Raw genomic sequence first — 24,805 nt, 5'->3', positions numbered from 1 at the left:
TAACAACAAAAAAGACCTTTTTGGCAATAATTTAGACTCACTACTACTAGTGCTGGTGTGGGTATAAGTTTGTACAAGTCCCCTAAGTATTTACACTTGCAGGGAGCTGCTCCATGTATTTTGTGAACATTTTCCCCTCCAAGGTCTTTGTACCCATCCTCGCTCTGTGAAATCAGGACTGGAGCACAGAACTTTCCAGTTTGACCAGCTGATCCTAGTTCACTGGAGCTAACGGGATTGGCCTCAAGGGGAGTTAATGACCATTCTGATTATAGCCCAGGAGCCAGGGATGCAGATACAAGGTCCAGAAGCAGAGCAGAAAATCCCAAGACCCCACAAAAGTAACCTCAACTTCCGTGTTTTCCACAGGAGGCTTCTGTGATGGTGACACATTTCTCACCCCCAAGTCCTCCCCTCATGCTTGTCAACAGTCACTGATGCAGCCACAGTCTCCGTGTCCCCTCGGCACCACTCTAAATAGGAGTGGCTGAGGCATGATGGAACATAATGCAGATGGGGTCTCGATCCTGCCAGTTCCTCCCTGGCCCTTGGGAATCTCTGGTGTGGGCCGGAAATGGCTCTTTCTGGCAAGACAGACTTGTCTGGCTCTTAACTGGCCAGGACAAATACCTCCCACAGCCTCCCCCACTTCAGGTGAATATTCAGAACTGGCAGGTACTTTCAGCTTTTGTTTTGTTTTGCTTTTACTACGGGAACTCGGTTTGACCTAGAAACTTGTTATGTAGCTAAGTGCAGGGACTGTAGGCCCGGGGCCACCAGCCAGGCCAGTCTTGGCCCCCTCGAAAGCCACCCTCAGATTTACATCTTCGTAGATGGTTACATTCAATTTGCTCTGGATGAAAACCACAGGCTTCAAACAAGGCTTCATCCTTCGCAAAATTAAACCTCAGAAACCCCCAGGGATGTTTTTGTGTTTTCTGTTTGAAGAACATGGAACCTGAGTTCACTTCAAGGGCTGGACTTTCCTGGCTTCTGTTTGAACGCCATCTCAATACTCTGGGAAGCGCTTTCAGTTCCAGGACTTCAGCTACTGTGTCAAAGAGCTGGAGGGACACTAGAGAAGCACGGGACAAAGGACTTGCCAACGCAGTCCACGAAGAGAAGTAGTTCAGAGATCCTTCCTGTTTTGAAAGTCGGACAACTCAAAGTAACGTGGTTGATTCCCTCTCCACGCATCCAGACACCTGTGAGATACAGCAACGGGGTAAGGGCTGCCACAGAATTCCAGCTGACACAGCACTAGGGACAAGGAAGAGACATGAGGGACTAGGCCAACATGGGCACAGAAGTATCACAAAGTGCCTCTCCAGACTGTTGGTGTGTGGAATGCGAATACTGTACAGGTAAGACATGGGCCTGCTGCTGGCATGGTCAGCGGCTTCAGTCAGACGCTTTCCTCTGGCCTGTTGTTTGTACAGGAGGAGTCTGTCTGTTCCATCCGTTCACAGTCGACGCTGACCTCACTGGTGTCCATACTGCAGTCCGAGTCACTGTCCGATTGGTCCATCTGCTCAAGTTTTGTTTCTCCCTGTGGCTCCTTGTTCTCAGTGTCAGGACCCAGGAACAGTCCCTCAGAGTCAAGCAGTCCAGCGTGCCCAGCAGCAGACAGAACTGTTTCCTTGGCTTGACGGATACAGTTGAGCCACTGCTGTTTGTTGAAGGTGTCATTGGCTTGTAGTGAGTGGGTCTGACTTTGGGATCCATTTTTGAAACTGACTCTGAAGAAGTTTCTAACTACAAGTGAAGAACACATGAAAAGAGAGTCAGTGGGTAGGTATTTGCCAAAGGAAACAAAATCACACATGGTGGCACTAAGCCCCAGGGCCCACGCCAGACAGTGCTGATTAAAGAATGCCTGTTATAGATGGTTATGAGCCACCATGTGGTTCCTGGGAATTGAACTCAGGACCTTTGGAAGAATAGCCATTGCTCTTAACCTCTGAGCCATCTCTCCAGCACCAACTTCCCCCTAGCAACCCCCGACCCCCCATACACCCATGCCACTCTTAACTGACTGGAGTGACATGGTCCTAGCTCAGTTTTTCTGAAAGACTGGGTCTTACACCTGCCTGAATATTAGAAGCCCTTAGAGAGGAGTTGGAGGGAAGACACACGAGAGGGATGGGGGAAGACATTGAAGGGGAGAAGTGATGCAATTATATCTTAATATATCTTAATATATCTTAATAAAAAATATAGGCCCTACCTTAGAAACAAAGAGAAATAAGCCTGCCAATCTCTGTCTATTCCTTTATGGTTGCTATTATTGTTGTTGTTGTTGTTTGTAGATAGGGTCTCACTATGTAGCTTTGGCTGCCCTTGAACTCACTATGTAGTTCAGTCTACCCTTAAAATCCCAGAAATCCACCAGCCTCTGCCTCCCAAGTGCTGGGATGAAGATCCTAGGCATGCAGCAGACTGAGCTTTAGTTTTCTAGCCAGCATTAGGAATGTTCCGCCCAGTGTACAGAACTGTAGTGCCTGGGCTGATCCTTGGCACCTGAAACAGGGCTCACTCATAACAATCCCCGACAGAGACTGCTGTCCTGGCTTCTCATGATGCTTATTTCCACTAGTTAGCTAGGTCTTGAGTCAGAGGTGCCCACCAAGTCATGCTGCGGGCAAGCATGCACCCCAGTTCACCGTTCACTTTGCTTCTGTTTGCTTCTGAAGTAGGCTCTCCCTAGGTATCCCAGGTTGGTCTCAAACTCACAGCCTCATGTTGAGCCATGGCAGCTTGGCTCAAGTGGATCCTTAAGTTTCTTCAGCAGCCTCATCACAACAATGACAAAACTTTATACTATGTAACTATACCTACACAGATACTGTATGGTATTAAGCCTACTTTCTTTCTTTTTAAATACGGAACGTTTCACGAATTTGCATGTCATCCTTGTGCAGGGGCCATGCTAATCTTCTCTGTATCATTCCAATTTTAGTATATGTGCTACCGAAGCGAGCACTTAAGCCTACGTTCATGTAGCAATAGAAGAGAGCCATGGAGCAAAAGGTGCACTGTCTGCCATTGCACGTGGACAAGCTTAGGTACTGTATGCTACTTAACGCTCACGGCACTCTCAAAGGGAAACTGAGGCTCATAGACCTCAAACCTGATTGTACATTAGTAAGTGAAGAGTCAGATACTGAACAGTTGGCTTCAATGCTGGGGCTTTTCTCTTTTCCCCAGCCAGCCACTCCTTCCAGATTTCTTTTTTGTTTGTTTGTTTTTGTTTTGTTTTGTTTTGTTTTGAGACAAGGTCTCTCTGTGCAGTCTTGGCTGTCCTGGACTCGCTTTGTAGACCAGCCTGGCCTCGAACTCACAGCGATCCGCCTGCCTCTGCCTCCCAAGTGCTGGCATTAAAGGCGTGCGCCACCACGCCCGGCTTCCATATTTCTATGATCAAATGGTTCAGTCTGTCACTGCGGTCTGCTGCCCACACATACTTCTCTCGTTGTTGCTGAAGGCCCCGCGCAGGGAGCCGCCCAGCCGCACTTCTCCATCCTGCAGGTCTTCCAGCATGAGGTCCCTCACAGGGATGGGCTGCCGGTACAGCTGGTAGCAGAGTTGCTCATTGTGAGTGACAGCGCGTGTGATCACAAGCACTTCTTGGAACAGGAAAACATGTAGTTTCTAAAAGAAAAGAGCCCAACAGGATTGTCCTGAGCAGCAATCTAGTAAGGGGTGGATTTGTGAACCTCTGTGGCAAGAAGTCTCTAGGACCTGGGTTCAAGATGGATTATGAGCGCATGCTCAAATCTGTTTCTAGGAAAATAGAAGTTGGGCAGATCTGAAGGATTTCCAGATACATATATCCATATATCCACATATCCACTACCTTTATTTAGATTCCTCCTTAACCAGAACCCTACTTACATTACAGTTCACAACCTGTTCATACACATAACAACTTCCAGCTTGACTAAGAGAAAAAATAAGGGAATAGAACGAACAGGATAGTGAAAAGGAATTAGTACTCTCTTGGCTTCAACACAATTCTAAGAGATCACACTAATAATAGCCTACAAAGGACAAGACTGTACATCTTAGCCTAAAAAGAACTCTGGCTTCCCAAACCCATAAAAATTTTTATCATCGACTTTAGCCAGCAACTCTGTCTGGGACCCAGCTCATCCGAGAGGAACCTGGGCACACTGCTGGAGCCACAGAAAGGCTCTCATCTCCTTCTCAAGTAGACTCATTAGTGCCTGGGTCCTCCGGAGAGCTTGCACGTACAGAGTAGCTCACCGACACGTGTTATAGGCCAAAAGAAAAATCTCAAAAGATGAAGGCATATCTCAAACCACATCATGCCAGCAAGCTGCCAGTGCGGCGCTGGGGCAGGAAAATCTCAGGAAACGAAGGCATGTCTCAAATCACACGAAAGCAGGCTTCCTATATAGAGTTCAGGCATATCTACGGCGTTCAGCTCAGAGACCCAGATCCTTCTCGTGGAAACGCTCAGGAGTTAAGGCGGAACAATTGCAGCGCTGATGCTTGGTTCTGGCTTCGTGGTGGGAATGTGTGGGGCTGCCAATGCAGGACTCTCAAAAGAGACCGCTGGCAGGGGAGGGGGAGGAACTCAAGATCGGAATCTTGATTTGAGCAGAGGAAGCGCATTCCACATTATCAGTGGTTTATATTTGAGAGAACAGAACTGTGGAGGACTGCTACCACACATGTTCAACATACCACAGAAGCAGAAACTATCAGACCTTGGGTGCTGAGAAGGTATTATCCTAAAAGATTGCTGGCTACACTGCTGTAATGCTGCCAGGTGGGAGGTGCAGGTAAGATATTGCATGTTCACGGCTAGCTTGGGCTATACAGAGAGTTCTAGTTGAACCTGGGCTGCCTGGGGATGACCGTTTCAAAATAGAGAAACAAACACTTACTTAAAAAAATAAATGCTCCAAGATGATAAAACAGCAAAGCAAAAAATAACCAAGTTAAAGGCTCTCCCAACCACGGGGTAGTGGTGTAGAAATGTGTTAAAAATATTCCTTTAGGGGAAGGAGGAGAGAGGGGCAGGCCATTGTATTCAGAACTTAAAATGATCAGGGACTTTCATTTCTACGCCAATCAATCTTCTAGTTGAGGCAGGCAGTTTGAAGTGGGATTGTCTGGGCAATGTTTTAAAAATAGCCCTCATAAGTCTTCAGTGAGAACTTTTCTCACTGGTGCTACACTTTCTGTCCTCCCCCTCCCCCCGCCCCCGCCCTTGCACCTCCTCACATAGAACTTTGTTCATAATAATGTTCACACCTCCAGCAAGAGCCAAACCCAACAACCTCCCCACCCCAACCACTGTCATTATTTTCAAAACTCTACTGCCTGTAGAGTTCATCTTTCTGCCATAGATACATAGATACATCCTATCAGAGAGGCCTCTGGCCTTGCCTGGTGCATGAGAAAAGAAGGGGGCCACCTCCCGGGAAGCAATGGCTCTTCCTGTTCCTCAAGACTTCCTAGAAAGACCTTTCAAGGAACTGAGAGTTACATCATGTAAGTCCCCTATGGCTTTCTGGAAATCAATAAGAAGCAAAAAACAACTTAATGGCAGTCAGCTGTCACATAGATGCAGGTAGTAGCTTTGGACGGCCTCAGTGGCCCCTTTACAAATGGTATGGCTGAATCAACAGTAGCCCTGATGACAAGCTATGCAGTACACTCGATAACAATGGGATGTCCCCAGACCTGCTTGCATAAGCTGGAAGGGTGTCTCTTAAATTATTAAATTTAATCAAGCCCTTCTAAATTAAATCCTCTTTGGAGGCAGGTTTTCACTCTGTAGCTCTGGCTGACCTGGACCCAACCTATTGTTCGGATCAGGCTGGTTCCATGCTCTCTCTGAAACCTTGACAGGCCTTGAACTTGCTTCAGCCTCCCAAGTAGCTGGGATTCTGGATCTGTGCCATTAGGTCCTGCTCACCATTTTCTGGAGTCAAAATGGGACATACAGCTGGATGCAGTGGTATATGCCCACAATCTCAGTTCCTAGGGAGGCTGAGGCAGGAGCATGGCTTGACTCACCTCACCCTTGTTTGAAACTAACTGGGGCAACTTAATTGAGATTCCGTCTCAAAATAAAAAATAAAATAAAATAAAGAGAAGGCTAGGAATGTATTCAGTGGTAGGGCGCTTGCCTGGTGGCAGTAACTAGCAAAGCAAAGGCAAGCCAAGCTGGGGGGCGGAGACTGGGGATAAGGAAGCACCAGGGTGAGGCCCTGAGGAAAGTAACTACTTACCACACCCCGGTTATTTTTTAGTTCTCCATGACAACACAGGACTCTTGAGCTGTCAATCAGGGAATCCTTCTGGCCTTCTTCCAAGTAAAGAAGCCGCTCTTTGTAATAACGGCATTCCGACTCCCCAGTCTTAGTGTTGATTTCTGCCACAATTCCCTGAATGATGTTTATCTATGGAAACAAAGAAGCATAGTAAAAATGGGGGAAGTAAGCCAACCACCCACAACAGACTTGAAGCCAGCCTCTAGGCTACCCAGACACTACTGCATCTACTGCTCAGAGCTGAGATCTATGTGACCACTGTGGGAAAAGGGGGGAAATAAAGCTTTTAATATACTTTTTTTTTTTTTGAGGCAGAGTCTTACACTATGTAGCCCTGGCTGACCTGGAACTCACTATGTAGACCAGGCTGGCCTCAAACTCACTAGGTAGACCAGGCTGGCCTCAAACTCACAGAGATCTACTTGCTTACTGTGCACCACAGTATCTAGCTAAGTTTACTATACTGTTACCAGATTTGTTTACACACACACATGTGTGTATATAAACACACACATATATTTATAGTTTATACTATAGTGTTTTGTTGACTTGACACAAGCTAAGGTCCCTTGGGAAGAGGAAACCTCAATGGATATATGCCCTTGCTAGACTGGCTTGTGGTCAAGCCTATGGGGCACTTTCTTGATTAATGATTGACATGAGAAAGCCTAGCTCATTGTGGGTGGTGCCGCCTTTGGGCAGGAGGTCTTGGGTTGTGTAAGAAAGCAGGCTGAGCAAGCCAGTAAGCAGCACCCCTCCAAGGCTTCTGTTCCAGTCCCTGCCTCCAGATCCCTACCCTGGCTTTCCTCAGTTACGGACTTACAAGCTGTAAGGTCAAATAAACCTTTCCCTCCCCAAGTTGGTTTTGGTCATGGTGTTTTATCACAGCAATAGAAACCCCAAATAAGACATAAACATATCTAAAAGTGATGCGCAGCATTACCTGAGTGGGAGAAATACAAGCTGGACTTGTACGATTAAGAATTTACTTATGCTAATGTGAGTGCCTATAATCCTAACACTTGGGATGTTGAGGAAGAAGGACAATGAGAAAATCATTTGAGGCCACCTTCAGTTACATGGCAAGTTCCTAGGCCAGTCCATAATGAGACTCTGTTTCAAGAAACCATTGCCAAGCAAACACTCACTCCCCACCAAAAGCAAAATGAACCGAACTAAATAGAGCAGAACTGAGTGGATCCAAATCACATGAGAGGCACCTGACGACCAGCTGTTTAATTAATGCCTAAGTCCTTTACCTTCCCACACTTTCAGCAGACAGTAGAATATTTGCATCCCTTAAAAAAAAAAAAAAAAAAAAAAAGACCTTAGCAGGAATGGCTTCTTACCAAGGAACTATTACTAGTTGCACCTACACAGGGGAACTCATCAACCCTTGGAGCTAGTTTTCAGTTTCTTGAGAGTGCTCAAGAAAGCCAGAAAGGTGTTGGTATGGCTCACTCTGGAGTCAAGGTGGCCTATATAGATGGATGCAGTGGCATATGCGCATAATCTGAGCTGCTAAGGAGGCTGAGGCAGGAGCATGGCTTGACTCACCCTGGTTTGAAACTACTTAGGGCTGCTTAATTGAGCCTCTTGATAGTCTCAGGTGGAGCACAGATATAACGTTCTCACTTCCTAACTCGCTAGGGAACTGAACAGCTGGCATGTCATGCAGAGTTACAAACACAAATGCTACAGCGGTTCCTCAGGCAGCCCCGACTACTTTCACATACAGCTTCTTTCTCTGGTATGTGAAAAAAATATGGACAGGCAAAACAACGCAAGCAACCAACGTCTTCATCCCACACTCTGGGTCTGCTTTAACCTACTAAACACCAGTACCCCAGGCTCAATTCTTGAGGGAGATGTAGTCTGCATGACTTTAGAGAGTTCTAGTTACCGTATTTTTTGGACTGTAAGATGCACCTGACCATAAGATAGAGCAGTTTTAGAGCAGTAAAACAAGAAAACCAGTGAAAACAGCCATTGGACCATAAGGCGCACCTAGCTTCTCCCCTCCCCCACCCCCACCCCCCTTTTAGGGGAAAGAGTGCGTCTTATGATCCGAAAAATACGGTACATAAAGCAGACTGCCCAGCAGTTGTGCATTTCAATTGAACATGTTGTTGCATGTCTTGCTAGGGTTCAAACTGAAGGCAAAAGCTTTCTGGAAAAGGGAGACAATGAGAATTACAACAGCAAGAAGCCAACACAGCCTGGAATCCACCTGCCCATCTAGTCCCCTGTGGGACAATGCCATCCACTCCTCAGCTCCTTATACGAAGCACGCACAACAGTGCTCACTGCAGCTGCATCAAAGGAAAGGCTGTTTGATGAGGGGATGGTTGCCAGGGTCATTCTCTGGGTGGGACAATTCTTAGATTTTAAATCATTTTAATATGTGGATGGTCAAATTTCTATCTTAAGAAACTCTCTTTGGTAGTGTGTATTTCTAATCCCAGTACTTGGGAGGCAAAGGCAGGGGGGTCAGAAGTTGAAAGCTACACTCAGCCACACAAGACCCTGTCTCGATTAATCAATAAAATAAGAACATTCTTCTTGGGGGAAAGTCCCATCGCCTCTTCAAAAACACCATTAAGAAAGTCTAGTAAGGAGGAGGTAGTTTCTACCTGCATTAAAAGCAAGCCCTCTTATTAGATCTAGTCACAGCTGTGGATGGAGTCAACTTCCTTGGTGTAGAAGAGACTTACTCAGTAGTCTGCCTCGTCCCCAACCCCCACTGCATAGATGGGGAATTCATTCAGGAATGTGTGGCCAAGCCACTCTGGTGCTTTGGATTTTTGTGTTCATAAAACATATCCATAACCTGCTCAACAGCACAGGGCCAAAGAAATTCCATCTGGGCTATGCTACATGGGTTGTGAAAAGGAGAGGGCAAAATGCACACTCAACTGTGTGAATCAACATGTAGAGGACTTGTTTTGCAGACACTTCCAAACGCAAGTGTGCCATGCTTCACGGCCAGGCCTGCCCTGATAACCAGGTGCAGGCTCAACTTTTGAAATCTTCACACTTTATGCACAAGGAGATGGGTAACTGACACAATCATTCTCTTTTTTGTTTTTGCTTTTGTTTTATTTTTCGAGACAGTTTCTCTGTGTTAGCCTCGGCTCTCCTGGACTCGCTTTGTAGACCAGGCTGGCCTTGAACTCACGTCGATCCACCTTCCCATGCCTCCCAAGTGCTGGGATTAAAGGCATGAGACACCACACCTGGCCTGGCACAATCATTCTCATCCATTTATTTTTTTTAATTCAAGCCAGCCCCACATGAAAGAGGACAGTATACTTTAAACAATGTTTTTAAAAGAAGAAATCTTTACAGTGAAACTGACCACAGTGGGCTGACAGGATTCACACTGTAATGATTTACAGTGGCCGGGGCTCCCTGCTGTTTGTTACCCTGCAGACTGCACCCACTGGGATAAGATATGGAGAGGAACCAACCAGATCACACTCTTGCCAGTGATAAAAACAGACACGCCGAAGCGCGATGGGCCTCATTCCTGGCACCTGTGATCCCTCTCTGTGGTGGGGACAGGGCCTGGTCTCTGAGTGACGGGCTTGCCAGACACTGCATGCCTCCTGAGTCAGGAGTCTGCCCTCATTCTTCTCCATCCTTACTTATGCAGAGGCTCCTGGGCCAGCTGTGCAAGCTCATTCATAACAAGACAGCTCTCTGTAATTCCCATGCTTAAGAGGGGTTCAAAGACTAGCTTTCCACTTCACTGAACAGGACTGTAATTATATAGTCAATTTACTGATTATTTCATAAATACCGATGATGATTATTATTACTGTTGCTACCAATAGTAATTAAACTCTTCTCTGGGAGATGACAGGCAATTGGCTTATTAAGCAGGTTTCTGCTTCTGATTCCCACATCACCTTTATAAATGCTCCTATTATTGTGCCAGGTCAGAAATGAGCCTTTTGAGTTGGTTTCTTAAGTCTTCATTAGTGTACCACCACTTTTTATCTTTTCTTTAAAAGTATGTGTGTGTGTGTGTGTGTGTGTGTGTGTGTGTGTGTGTGTGTGTGTGTGTAGATAGGTACATGTGTGCCTATGGTACCCAAGTGAAGGCCAGAGGACAATTTTCAGGAGTTGGGTCTCTTCTCCTAATGTAGGTCATCAGGCTCATATGGCCCCTTTACTGCCCCTCTTTTTGCTGTTGAATTTTGTTTTTGTTTTTGTTTTTTTTCTGTATCATTTTGTTTGTTTTTGAGGCAGGGTTCAGGTCAGCTTCCGACCTGGGTTCAAATCAACTCGAGAAAATTTTCATGTGTTAACTAATTAAAGTTTTCTAAATAGGATTCAGGGTTCAGTCCCAGCTCTATCACTTACAAGTTATATAATATTGAACACATTACTTTCTGCTAAACACAGGACCGAGATGGTCTAGAAGAGCAGTTCTCAACCTGGGGGTCTCGACCCCTGCGGAGGTCGGCAGGTCCTTTCACAGGGGCTGCCCGTTGGATATTTACATTATGGCTCATACAGTAGCAAAATTACAGTTATGAGGTAGCAATGAAAGTAATTTTATGGTTGGGTTCTCCACAACATATGCGAAACTATATTAAAGGGTCACGGTGTCAGGAAGGTTGAGAACCACTGGGCTAGAGACTAAGGGAATGAGGAGCTGGTAGGAAAATGCCAGGTGTGAAGTTGTAAACACCCGATCAAGGAGGGGTGCTGGTAAGCCCTGTACAGCGATCCTGTAATGCCACGAAAAGCTGTGTGTCGCAGAGTGCCCTCAAAGTTGGAATCCTCCTGCCTCTCAAGTGCTGAGAGTACAGGCACTCACCCAGCCCATGCTCAATAAACATCTGCTGAGTGAGAGTGCAGCAGTAAGAGGTTTGACCAGGCTCCCTGCCGCACTGGGTACAGATGGGAGCTAGATCTTAAACAGATGCCCCCTTCACAAGTGAGCATGGGCTAGCTAGACGCCACTTCCCATTTTCTTACTAAATAAGATGTTTCCATTTAAAAATCTCCACAAAGATCTCAGTTCTCACAGTCAGCAGTTCTAATACGAGACTAGAATGGTCTAGAAAATATCAAGAAAAATGTAAAACCTGAGCTGGGTGTAGTGGCACACACCTAAAACCCTAGCATTTGGGAGGATTGAGAATGGCAGGCAGGCAGACACACACACACACACACACACACACAGAGAGCACCCACTGACCCAAGCAAAGCCGTTATGGAGAGTGACACAGGAAGAGAGGAAGGAACAGGCAAACTCACAGCTTCTTCCAAGTGCTGCTGATCTGGATTGTCATTTGGTGTGTGCCTCAAGATTTCTCGAAGGAGCAGAGGGTATTTTACTAGCCGGCTCCTGGGAATATCGAGGAAGTTCCAGAGATCGAGTTTGCGGCTGAAGGGGGACTCTAAGCAGCGCTGGAGGAAATCCTGCACTCTGTGGTCTTGCTTTTTGTGGTCCAGCAGGGCTTTGGCAGCAACTTGATTGCTGCAGTAGCTGTCATAGGAGCTGAGACAAGGCAGCTGGGAAGGAAACAGAGAGAGAAGGCTGGGTGTCAGTGGCATTGCTCTGAAGGTCCATATGTTGGCATCACTCAGGGACGAGCAAACATCAAACTGGGCTCCAGACTCAGCCAATGTTCTTTTATCTGTGAGGCTGATGGAAACTAGTAGAATCTTCAAAATGACAGACAAGACACAAAATTTTAACTTTATTAGTTGTATGTTCACTTTTTAAAGATCCCTATTAAAACTTGTTAGCTTTTTTCTAGCGACTTAAGATGGAAACAGAAGAATCTGGATTGCAGATGCATATAGAACAGGTGTGTGTGTGTGTGTGTGTGTGTGTGTGTGTGTGTGTGTGTGTTAGTTCTGGGGATTGAACCCAGGGCTTCATGCATGCTTGATGCTCTACCACTGTTATACTCCAGTCTCAGAATTTTCCTAACCCTTTCCAAGTACTCAGTAAGGCAGAAGCTACCCACCAATTTCATTTCATGTATGTTTTTTGGTGTTCATATGTTTGGAGGACAAGAGGCAACTTTGGCTGTTATTCCTCAGGTGCAACACACCTTGTTTTTAAGTTCCATGTATGCTATATATGTCTCTGTGTGTAGATAATGTGTGTATGTGGGTCATAGCATACATGTGGAGACCTGTAGGCATAAGGTTATTGAGTAATTCAAATGCTGATTTCTGGTACCCCCTATGTTTCATTGCAATCCTTGTTCTAAGAATCTTCTATCTCAATGTTGTATAAACACTGCTCCCCAATTGTCCCCGATATCCCAATAAAACACCTTAAAGCCCATTGCTGAGCAGGGGAGAGAATAGGCCTGGACTTCCTGCCAGGTAGGGGAGGAGGAGTGAGAGGAAAGGGGATTCAGCCATAGAAGATGTGCAAGAGAAGGAAAGCTGCAAAGTACAAGTATCTCTGGGAGGAAACCAGATTAGCTTAGAGGGTAAGAATAGAGTAAAGCCGGGTGATGGTGGCACATTCCTTTAATCCCAGGACTCGAGAGGCAGAGGAAGGTGGATCTATGTGAGTTCAAGGCCAGCTTGGTCTACAAAGTGAGTCCAGGACAACAAAAGCTACAGAGAGAAACCTTGCCTCAGAGAAAAACAAAAACAAAAGCAAAAACAACAAAAAAAAAAGAGTAATAACTGCTCAGTTATTGTGTTGTGAAGCTTATTATTAAGCAAATAGAATAAAGCCCAGTTATTTGTGTGATAGCCAGGTTAAGAGAGAAACGGAAAACACACACAGTTTTATAAAGTAATTGTAACAGAGACCAGAGGTATTGGTCCTCATCTCAGACAGGGTCTCTTTGTTGATTGCTACTGTTCTGAAAACTCCAGACTGGCTAGTCTGAAAGTCTCTGGGGCTCCTCCTACCTCCACCTCCCATCTTTCTTTGAAAGCACTGGATTTATGGTCACGGGAGACTGTGAGTGGCTTTGCGTGAATCAGTAAGAATTTAAACCCAGATTCTCATTCTGCTACACAAGCACTCTGCCTTCTGAACTATCTCCTCAGACCCCTTTTCATTCCTTTCTTTCTTTCTTTCTTTCTTTCTTTCTTCCTTCCTTCCTTCTTTTCTGGTTTTTCAAGACAGGGTTTCTCTGTGTAGCCATGGATGTCCTGGATTCTTTGTAGACTAGGCTGGCCTTGAACTCACAGTGCCTCCCGAGTGCTGGGATTAAAGGCCTGTGCCACCATGCCCAGCTTCCCCTTTTCATTTTTAAAAGTTGATTTAATTTTAAGAATGTTTATTTTTGTGTATGTGTGTGCGTTTGCTTGTCTCTATGTGTATCACATATGTGAAGGAACCCACGGATGCCTGAAGAGGGTGTCAGATCCCCTGGAACTGGACTAGTTACATGCAGTTGTGAACCACCCCCTACACTGTGCCCTCTGGAAGAGTAAGAAGCACTCCTGATGGCTTTGCCACATCTCCAGCCCACCTCCTATTATTATTTTTGAAAGTAGAATTTAAGATTATCTTAAAGAAACACGTATCTACAAGACTTGGCGGCATACATAGAAAGCAAGGCTCAAACTCACAACCTAGGCTTTGTGTGGCTCAGTGCAAGCATTTCCACAACTGTTTAACAATAAATGATTCCAGATGTTGGGCTTGGTGGTGCATACCTTTAATCCTAGCACTTGGAAGGTGGAGGCAGAGGCAGGCCAGCCTGGTCTACAAATCAAGTCCAGGACAGCCAAGGCTGTTACACAGAGAAACTCAGTCTCAGAAAACAAAACAAAACAAACCAACCACGATTCCAAGGTGGCCCAATTATCAAAGGCTTGAAGAAGTTCAAGCAACAGTATGACTAGGGAAAAAAAATAGTTGTAGAATTATTTATTAAAATCTTCTAAATGAGCTCCGACAGGCCAGGAACGGTTTCTGGCACTATCTTCTGGATCACATCGCACTACCGTGCAAGAATAGTTTCAGCTTAAAGACTGGAACACACTAACTGTACTGCTGCCTACACTCCAGCAAGATGCTAATTTCCCTGACATGCCCATCAGTCACATTGTGTAAATACCACATCAGAGACTCAAGTAAAGAGCTTTCATCTCCTTCTGCTACTCCTCCCTCTTAACAGCGCCTTAGACCGACATGCTAGTGCAAAGCTGCCCACAGCGGTAACACACGGCCAGTGGAAACCAAGGAGGAGACTGTTCGCCACGACATTCCCTCTGCAGTGCTCAATGTGAGGCAGCGACAAAGGTCTTTTGTTTCTGCATCCTCAGGCTTTTACGTTGTCCTCATTAAACAACAAGGTCTGTATTCCAGATGAACAAATAAATGAAAGGATGAAGGATTATAAGAGTAGAGAGTAGTTGACGGTTTGGGAGCAGAGCTTCACGAAGAGAATGGCAGAATCAAACACACCCATAAAAGCCCAAAACAAAACAAAATGCTAAAAACAAAAACAAAAAACCCAAAATGCTGAGTGTGGTGGCTCACACCTATAAGCTTAGCACCCAAGAAACTGAGGCAGGAACTGAGAAAAGTTCAAGCGGATTCTGAGTGACTTCAAGACCAGCCTGGACTACCCAATGCGATCCTGTCTCAAAAGACAAACCAAAAGAGGCAGAAAAGGCACTTTCTGCCAAGGCCGAGGGCCTGAGTCTGAGCCACAGGACCCGGATGGTAAGAAGGAAACCACTCTCAGGAGTGAAGCTCTGAGTCCCACACACAGGAGAACAGATTGCTCCAAGCTGCCGTCTTGTGTGTCCACACTCATACGCAAACACAAAGACACATAAAAACAACCACCACAAAAACCCAAAGGAGCAAAATCAATAAAAATATGAGTGGTAGCATTTGAAGATTTTAAATGTTCTGCTGCTACTTTTACGCTTCTTACTGAAACTATTTCCTTATCATGGGCTTAAAAAGTTGCCAGAGAAGTAGTATTTAAAGATTCATTAGTGAGTTTAACGTTCCTTGGAAATGTCTTCCTTCCTTCCACTTAAAAACAAGCGTGCACACAAAATAACCTTTTGACCAGTGTTAAAAAAGCAGCTGCAGAAATCCTCTTCTCAACCTTATGATTTGAAGTAATGATAGCTGGCATACCCCTTCCGAAGGGGTGATGCTTGCAATTTAGATTTTCGGAATGAGTTCAAAAGCACCTCAGGCTCACTTAATTTCGTTTCCACTTCCTCACCTTTTTAAAGACCTGAAAATGACCCATGTTTGCATTAAGTACAAGCAAGCCAGCAGTAACAATCAGATATGAACTAGCAAGGAACTCTGGCCACACCATCCAATGGACCATTGCTTCCTCTGATCCCGCCACCTGCTACCATGGCAACCAAGTTAAGCTCCCGCTCCTTTGTTCACACCTGACAGGGTGCTCATTTCCTGAGCAGGACTCAAAATGTATACAATCTGATTCCCAAAATACTTATGCACGCTCTTTAAAACACAAGGTAAGAGCTCTCAGAGGTTTAAGAAAACAAACAAAAACCAAAAGACTCTGGAAATCCAGTATCTGTTTCAAAAACAAACTTGGGCATCTGTTTATGGGCGACTCTTGGGTACTCCACTCACAAATTGTGCATAATGAAGGCCTTCCCCCACTTTATGAGTCAAGGTTACCCTAAGAAGCATTAACTCCTAGCTATTATTATTATCATTTTCTTGTTTGTTTTGTGTGTTGTTGTTGTTTAAGGTACGGTCTCACTCTGGAGCTCAGGCCTACTTGGAACTCAGAGCAAACAGGAGTGCCACGGTCAGAAGATGTCATTTTGTTGCCTGTCCTTCCATCATGGACTCTTCCATCCCTTCTTCTCCTTCTGTGATGTTGCCTGAGCCTTGAGCAAGTGAAATGTATTTTGTATCTGGGGGTCTCTTGAAATGCTATCTTGTAGCCCAGCCCGATCTTGGGAGGTTCTCCTTTGCAAATTCCTTGTTTAAAGATTTATTTTATTGTTTTAATTATGCATATGTGAGGGGCTATGAGCACATGCGTGCTGGTGCCCATGGAGGCCAGATCATCTTTACATTGCTCTCCATACACCATATAAATTCTTGATAGTTTGTTTAAAGAGATGTTAAGTCATCTAACAGTTACCAGGAGGAACTGACCAAAACAGGTCTTAGACTACAGCTGAGCAAGTAGCTCACTGCAGGTGTGGCTGTCTATACAAGATCTACACGAGACTGGGCCCATCAGCTTTCACCATGGACCAAGAGGGCCGTGAGGCTCCGCCCCTCCCTGAGGGCCTATTGGCAGTTATTGGCTGTTGGGGGGTGGGGTGGGGGTGGGGTGCTACTTTCTTTAATGGTGTAGGCATTGGTAAATCGCCATGCTCTTGTAAATAACTCTCACTCATACTTGTGCAAGCAACTATAATTACCTTCAGTGGGTCATAAAAAAAGGAGACACAAGAGTAGGAGAGGACTTGCTGGGAAGCAGGAGGGTTTCAGAGGAAAAGGGTGGTGGATAAGAGGGAGGAACACAGGGTAAAACCCACCAAAATTCTTTTTCTTTTCTTTTCTTTTTCTTTTTCTTTTCTTTTTTTTTTTTTTTTTTTGAGCCAAAATTCTTTATATGTATGAAACCGTCAAGGAATAAAATATGAAAAATTAAAAGGGCCCATATGTATATAAGTACATATGGAAACACTTTTTCTTTTTTTAATATTTTGTTTTAGAAAGTTTATCACCTTAACATGAAACATGTCAAAATAAATCTGGAGTTTTACTTACACGCACCCTGCCTCTTTCTTTGGAATTAAAAATTAACCAGGACCTAAATTAACAGGAGCACTCACTGTCTGCCTTGGAGAGTTTATAAACTATTTTGTTACTAAGAACAGTCACATGGAACATTGTTTCTTTGTGACAGGGAAGGCTTGCTCAAACAGGAATGACCCACTAGGAAGGGGACTCCCCTCATCTGTAACCAGGGCTGCGCCCCAAAGAAAAGCAAGTCTTCTGTTTAACGTCTTCAAAGCACAAGTCATGGATTCACTCGAGGGTCAAAGGCCCAGCTGATGCTGTCCTGGGGGACAGCTCACTCGTTCAAAAGGTTTCCTTCCCCTTTGCAGGAAAATAAATCAATTTTCTATGGATTGAATGGGGCTCTGACTTTCCTCTTTCAGAGCCCAGTAAGATGTTTATTTTGTTCTGTTAAGAAGAGTGGAACTCAAACAGATTCACCCCTTGGTTTACACTTCCCCCTCATACCCACACACCTGCAGTTAAAAAGAGGAAAACCACGGAACAGCATTTTGGCTGAAAAATAAGGGCCATTTCTCCTGAAACCTGGCAACAAGGGGCCTCTTGTTTCCTTTCAGGCAGCACTTCAGGCTTCCAGTCTCCGTCTGATGCCTGGAGGGTCCAGACAGCAACCGATGGGCATGGTCACACTTCCTTTCGTTATGTATATAGAGCATGACTGTTAAAGCCTTACCCAGATACAACTAACCTCGTAACACAAGTGACAAAAGTGTATTTCAGGGAAAGAAAAAAAAAAAAAAGAGTAGTGACTAAGTCAGAATCCTCAAGCCACAGTCTGAAACAATGTCATAATCTGCACACAGTGCTTAAAGGCACAGCGCCATTCTGTATTGCTGTGTCACAGAAAATAGAGCCAGGGCCCAGCTAACTGTCAGGCGCTCTCACTCCCTGCGGAGGAGGAAGTCCACAGACTGAGGAAGTTTAAAAAACACTGATGTTGACCTTCTCCTTAAACCACTTCTGACTCCAATGGACTCACTGTCTTCAGAGGAACGTCTTTGCGGGCTGAAGAAGCGATACCATGACTTATAATACAAAGTCAGAAGTCTGAGATGAATGGCCTCTCCAGAGATTTGAAAGCACAGTGTCTGAATTATTCAGCTTAGAACATTACTTGTCTCTCAGACGGTCTTGAGATCTTTCAGCCTCAGTACTAAAATTGACTTCCGAACCACAGCCAAGTCATGGGACCCTCCAAAGGTCCCGGATCGAGGCAGTAAGAGAGAGGTACCAGGTCAGACACCAAGGTTAAGACCTTTTTTTTTTGGCACATCCACGTGACATCAATGAGAACCTGATGGCTTTAGGAAGGTTAGAAGCCAATTTACCTGGAAAGAGAGAATGCTTGTGGCTGGGAGAATTAAAGCTCTGCAGCACCATCTGCAACACTACACTCCTGGCCTATCTTCCCGAAAAACTGGGTAAGTCAGAGGGATCAGGAGATCTAATTTTGCCTGGCAGAAGTCACTAAAGTTACCTGTGTTCACTGCCTGTTTTATAACAAATACAATCATCTGTATGTACATTCGAGATCCAAATTATGTGCACTCATTTCCTTGTTTTTGAAACTACATTTAGACCATAGGATCCTCTCCTACCCCCAACTCAGTACTGGGGATCAAACCCAAGGCCTTGTGCATTCTAAGCAAGAGCTAAATCATCATAAGTTATACCACAGCCAGTTATTTTTTTTAATGGCCCCAAAAGTTATTTTTGATAATAAATAAGAATACAGGCCTATAAATCCCAGCAACTTGGAAGGTTGAGGCAGAAGTATCCCAAATTCAATACCTGCCTGGGCTACAAAGTGAGTTCAAGGACAGTGTGGGCAAATTTACTAAGAACTTGCCTCAAAATAAAAGGAGAAAGAAAGGGGTTTGGGGCGACAAGATACAGCTCAGTGGCAAAGTTTTTACATAGCATGCACTGAAAAATATGTTACTTCTAAACTTAGAATAGAAATGGTAAAAATTTAACTGGCCTAGATCCAATATAATCTAGTGTCATTTTAGCTCATGTGAAACTAATAATATACTTTTATTTTATTGCAAAAATGCCATGTGGTCTTTAAACGCAATAAATCTGCAATAAGAAGAAATATGTTCATGCTTTGAAGACACAAAGCTTCAATATATTAAGAATTTAAGTGCTGCGTGTTGTGGCACACACCTTTAATCTCAGCACCCAGGAGGCAGGGGCAGGTGGATCACTGTGAGTTCGAGGCCAGCCTGGTCTACAAAGCGAGGCCAGGACAGCTGGCTACACAGAGAAACCCTGTTTCAAGAAGAAAAAGGGGAGGAAAAAAAAAAAAGAGTTTCAGTTTTTATCTGATGTGATAACCAGTATTTGCCAACAGAGAAGAAGTAAAGTGAAATCCATCTCAAACAAGAGCAGAAAACATTGCTTACCCAGCCCACGAGGATGGGACCAACATGCTCGGTGGAGCCATCGGGTTTCCGAACATCTCGAAGCTGACTAAGGAGCTCTGGAAAAAACAAAAAGAAATTGAATGTTTATTTTGCTAGGCATTCAAATAGGAGCAGGGGTGGGGGAGGGTCTGGGGCACTCACACATTTACATAATCACAGATGTGCTATAAGACAGCTCAATTAAGGCTTTAAGACATGGCTCGTCTGGGACCAAGACCATACCTTCATGTAGAGGAATGAGAGAGTCCAGGGTTCCAAAAATTTGATTCAGTTCTTGTTCTGTCATTATTGAGAGCTTCAGCATGGGATCATGGTAGGCCTGTAGAAGTCCGGCAATGGATGGACAGAAACAGTGAAATTCAGAGACCTCTGTGTAAATAAAGACTGGCTTCCTACAATTTCTCCCATAGTGCTGTGGAAACAGCAGACAGGTGTGGCTGGAGGAATAGAGGATTCGGTCCTGTCTTCAGTCTTTTGGGGCTACTGATAAACCCTTCTACACTTTAGTCTACCATGCATCTAGGAAGAAGCAAAAATCCTATGCGGAGAGCACTCTTGATTGTTACAGGGTTTTAAAATATCCATTCAGCAGGGGATGCTGGGACTCACTGCTGGACTCCAGGTGAGAGCGGTATGGAAGAATGGAGGGATGGAAGGACCCAGAGGGTTCAGGAGCTCCACAAGGAGACCATCAAAGCTGCCAGATCTGGACAGGGAGGGGTTGGGGGAGGGCAGCCTGCACAAATTGCTGTACTGACCAAGGACAATGCACGCAGTCAATCTAGACCCTCTGTTCAGATCTAGCCAATGGACAGCTCATCTTCACTGTTGTGGGGAGAGCAGGGACTGCCTCTGACATGAACTCTGGTGGCCCCAATTTGATTACTTCCCCTTGGTGGGGGGGCCTGGCGGCACCCAGAGGAAAAAAAAGCAGGTTATGTAGATGAGACCTGATAGGCTGTGGTCATATGGTGGGGGAGGATGTCCCCTTCTGTCAGAGGTCTAGGGGAGGGGAAAGGGTGGAAGAGGGAGGGAGGGGGGAACGGGAAGATACAACTGAGGGGATAACAATGGGAATGCAATCTGAATAAATTATAATTAAAAAAATACAAAATAGTAAACATGATCCTACACTTTGAAAAACTCCCACTTTATCCAAAATTTGCTAATAGCAGGCCTTTTCAACAAAGTATATACTTAAAAGTGGTCGAACCCTTTCACTTTTGATATTAAGTACAGATAGAAAAACATTTGCTAATCCTAGTTAGTTCAGATCTCCACATAAAAGCTAGTGGGTATGTTTGCCCATCTATGATCCCAGAACTTGGAAGGTGGAGAGACAGGAGAGTCCTTGAGCAAAGTGGCTAACCAAAGCCATTGAGCTTTGGAGAAAATGCCTTAATAAGACCCAATGAAAGAGACTCATGACGTTAACCTCTGGCACCCACAAGCACAGAAGTGATCACACACACATGAACAGGCATACATAGCTGTACACTACACATTAAGACAAATGTGAAATAAGACACAGATGGCAATTCTTGCCTTCAAGGAGTTTACAAAGCTAATTGAGATTAAAAAAAAAAAAAAAACATGGGAACTTAAAGCAAGTTTTAAAAACAGTTAAAAACTGCCAGGCATGGTGGCACACACCTTTAATCCCAGCAATCGGGAGGCAGAGGCAGGCAAATCACTGTGAGTTCAAGGCCAGCCTGGTCTACAAAGCGAGTCCAGGACAGCCAGGGCTATCCCTGTCTCTAAAAATACAAAAACAAAAACAAAACAAAACAAAAAAATTGGTCAAATCATAAAGTGTACTAACAGGTCAGAAAATTAAAGATAAGCTATCCAAGGAAGGTTTTGGAGATGAGCCATGTGTCAAAGAGGAGGCAGGAAATACCCCAGAAGAGAGAACTTTGATTTGAGCTGATGCCTGTGAGGTATCAGGTAGAAGTGTATGGATGAGAAGAAAGGGAAGGGTTTGTGAGTCAGAGGCTGGCCAAGAAATATCTTAAAGTGTTTATGTTTGGGAAATCCTGACTCGGAAAGTGGGGGTCAGGCATATGACCAGCATATGGACGTATAGCATGTTCTACACTTCAATGCCCTCTTATTTCTCTGAGCTGCTCAGTCTCTAGCCCGACCCAACAGTCTCTTAGCCATGTCCATGCAAAGCCTAGGTGGCATTCGCAGGAGTATAGGAGGTAGAACTTCCTCCTAGCAGAACGCTGGGCTAAGAATCCTAAGAAGCATCCTTCCAACCCCATTACTCCCTCAGGAAGCCATGAACAGAAAAGTTGGAGGAGTCCGAGTTGGGCTTCCAAACCAGGGAGGTCACTGGAATGGAAAGGTTTGTGGTCAAGAATGTACATGAGGGCTGGAGAGATGGCTCAGAGGTTAGGAGCACTGACTGCTCTTCCAGAGGTCCTGAGTTCAATTCCCAGCAACCACATGGTGGCTCACAACCATCTGTAATGAGGTCTGGTGCCCTCTTCTGGTATAGAGTTGTACATGCAGATACAACACTGTATAATAAATAAATACTTTTTAAAAAGAATATACATGATATAAGGCAAGGAGTTTCTCCCATCCTCCCATATAATGCTGATTAACATGTTTTCAACTGGGGTCTAGCTGGGCAGTAGACCATATGCATAGCATTTTTAAGACTGAATCTGATCCCCAGTATTTATAACAACGAGACACCCTCCCCATGGGAAAAAAAACCCTATTTCCATATGAAAGACCCCGATTTATTAAACTACACAAACAGTTGCCTCACTTCACCTACTTTCAAGACTCAAATATCTTCATCCTGATTTAGACATCCATTTCTCTAAATGATGATGGTTTCTCTCCTGGACAACGAGGCCCTACGTGAGGCCTTTTTTTTTTTTTCTTTGGTATGTTTTGAGAGACAGGCTGTTGATATGTAGCCCAGGCTGGCTTCATACGCTAGGCTCTCCCACCTTGGCCTCCTAAGTAGCCCAAGAAAGATTTCTAGGACAATGAGATACACATGAAACCAGACCTCCTGGAGTGCTTTCAGATTCAGACAGACACATCCTTTGAGGTGCAGAGGCCATCTGGCAGGTGCCAGGGGGTACAGAGCTATTTGCCTTCTTGCTCTGAGCCATTTCCTTCACAGCTCAGTTTGTGGTCAAAGGTTCTTTTCAATGTCTGATGACTCGATTTAGTCATAAAGAGGCAGCTCAAAAGCATCATCTTGGGACTGTGAAATGACTCACGGGGCAGGAAAAAGCACAAAGCAACGGAAACAGCTACTGTAGCTTAGCTTACCTTCTTTGCTAATTTCAAGTCTTCTATCAAGTCTTCTTCACCTTGAGAAAGCTCAAAGATTGCCTGCAAAAAATGACAAAATAGGCTTGCTCAGTTCTTTCAGTTATGAGACCAAATTCAAACAGTATAAACGCTCAAAAGCTCCAAATCTCCTTAGGTTAGATGAAGCCAGAGGTATACTGAAGGAAGTATATACGCCGAGTGTGTGTAAGGCCTGGAGTTTAATATCCTGCAGCAGCAGCAACAGGAGGAGGAGGAGGAGAAGAAGAAGTTCTTATCGCTAAAAGCTGCAAAGAAAAGCCTTTTTTGTGAGAGAACATGTATTTCCAACCGACCCTGTCACCCTTCATGTTTCAGAACTCCGATGAAGCTCAACACGAGGGAACTGTGCCACATGAAAAAATCATTCTGTGAGCGTTGGATTCTGTATCTTTGCTATGAGTGGCAATTGTAAGAAATAACCCAGAGTCTATTCTCAGAAACAGACCTGGCAGTGTTATTAGAAGCAGAGCATTGCACTCGGCATCTCTCTTACACAAAGAAGGCGAGTCTCCATTGGAAGCTCTATAGCTACCATCTACTTTCTATAATGGGGCTAGAGAAGGAATCCAACATTTTATCACTGTAAATAGGATTTGGTGGAGTCTATTCACTCCCATGGGACACAATAAGTAAAGATAAGAGGGGCTGGTTATTTGTGAGAGTGTGCACATGGGCCATTTCTCACCTGGCTCCATTGGGCCACTATAATTTAAAGAGCTATGATGTGCAGAACACCCTCTCTCACCTGGGAATCTAAAGCCCGGGCAAACACTCTGGCATTAAAGAACTATACAACAAGTCTGTGGTGATGGCCCGGGAACAACTGTGTTGTCTTCAGCTGGAGAGGAGCAGTGCCAATAGCTTTAGGCATGGCCACTGCCCCGAGGTTTGGGGACTAGAGGGCAATGAAACGGAACAAAGCAGATACGACTGGATACTGGGATAAAGAGACAACCCTCTCCCAAGGCCCAGCAACACCTCATGCCCTGGCTGACTGAAAGAATCACCCTCACACGAGAAGTTGCAAAAATAGCACAGCAGTCCCGGGTACCCATCGTCTGGTTCTCTCCAACACTGCTATCTTATGCTCCTCAGATTTCCTTGACTAAGGAAATTTGCTTTAGGAGAATTTATCAACTATAGTGACCAATGGCCAGCCCACCAAGGGAGGAGAGCCACAAGATTCCATGGTGGAAAATACTTTGTCTTTGAGGTAAGAGAAGAACTGGGTTCAAATCCTGCCTGTAGCTTGCCTTTGCCTATCCTGCCTTAATGTCTTTTCTCATCTGTGGTCTGTCTTTTGTTTTTCTACACTGTCAGATTGTACAAGCAAAAATGTATATCAGTAACACTTAAAAAAAATACAGACAATATAAAGAAGGAAACTTGAAATCACAGCCAGGCGTGGTGGCTCACACCTTTAATCCCAGCACTTAGGAGGCAGAGGTAGGTGGATCGCTGTGAGTTCAAGGCCAGCCTGGTCTACAAAGGGAGCCCAGGACAGCCAAGGCTACACAGAAAAACCCTGTCTTGAAAACAAAAAACAAAAAACAACAACAACAACAAAAAAAAAAAAAAAAAAAAAAAGAAAGAAAGAAAGAAAGAAAAAGAAACTACAAATCATCCACAGTAGCATCTTGTTACCTCAGAGAATACAGAAATAACAAACTCAAGTTCACCTTCCCTCTCTCTCCGTCCCTCCCTTCCTTCCCCCAATTCTGTTTTTCCTCCTCCACTTTCATAGCACAGGGCACTTCTGACACCCAATATGGGGACTTTTCTCTGTACACCTAGCAGTGAATTCTGCAGCAGACATTAGGTGAGTGACCTCTAATTCAATTATTTTTTTGTTTCTCTGTGTAGCCCTGGCTGTCCTGGAACTTGCTCTGTAGACCAGCCTTGACTCAAATTTAGAGATCTGCCTGCCTCCTGAGTGCTGGGATTCATGCCTACCA

General features: G+C 44.8%; 1 protein-coding gene and 1 non-coding gene across 4 annotated transcripts in view; both read right to left on the bottom strand.

The window, feature by feature from the left end:
• Nucleotides 1-1,261: 1,261 nt before the first annotated feature.
• Nucleotides 1,262-24,805, bottom strand: part of Arhgef3 (Rho guanine nucleotide exchange factor 3) — a 278,972-nt gene continuing 255,428 nt past the window's right edge. For all 3 annotated transcript variants that reach the window (XM_051140689.1, XM_051140698.1, XM_051140706.1), the window contains 7 exons: nt 22,809-22,871; nt 19,731-19,827; nt 19,488-19,564; nt 11,580-11,837; nt 6,267-6,437; nt 3,465-3,651; nt 1,262-1,755 (listed from right to left, as the gene is read on the bottom strand). In XM_051140689.1, coding sequence (XP_050996646.1) covers nt 1,406-1,755; nt 3,465-3,651; nt 6,267-6,437; nt 11,580-11,837; nt 19,488-19,564; nt 19,731-19,827; nt 22,809-22,871 — 1,203 coding nt within the window. In that variant the 3' untranslated portion in view covers nt 1,262-1,405. The remainder of the gene's footprint in view (nt 1,756-3,464; nt 3,652-6,266; nt 6,438-11,579; nt 11,838-19,487; nt 19,565-19,730; nt 19,828-22,808; nt 22,872-24,805) is intronic.
• On the bottom strand, nt 2,877-2,983 carry LOC127187320 (U6 spliceosomal RNA). Its single transcript, XR_007830466.1, has one exon. It is a non-coding gene; the product is annotated as a U6 spliceosomal RNA (small nuclear RNA).

Source organism: Acomys russatus, chromosome 3 (assembly GCF_903995435.1).
Source record: "Acomys russatus chromosome 3, mAcoRus1.1, whole genome shotgun sequence".
Taxonomy (NCBI): Eukaryota; Metazoa; Chordata; class Mammalia; order Rodentia; family Muridae; genus Acomys; species Acomys russatus.
This window is presented reverse-complemented; position numbering and strand designations above follow the sequence as displayed.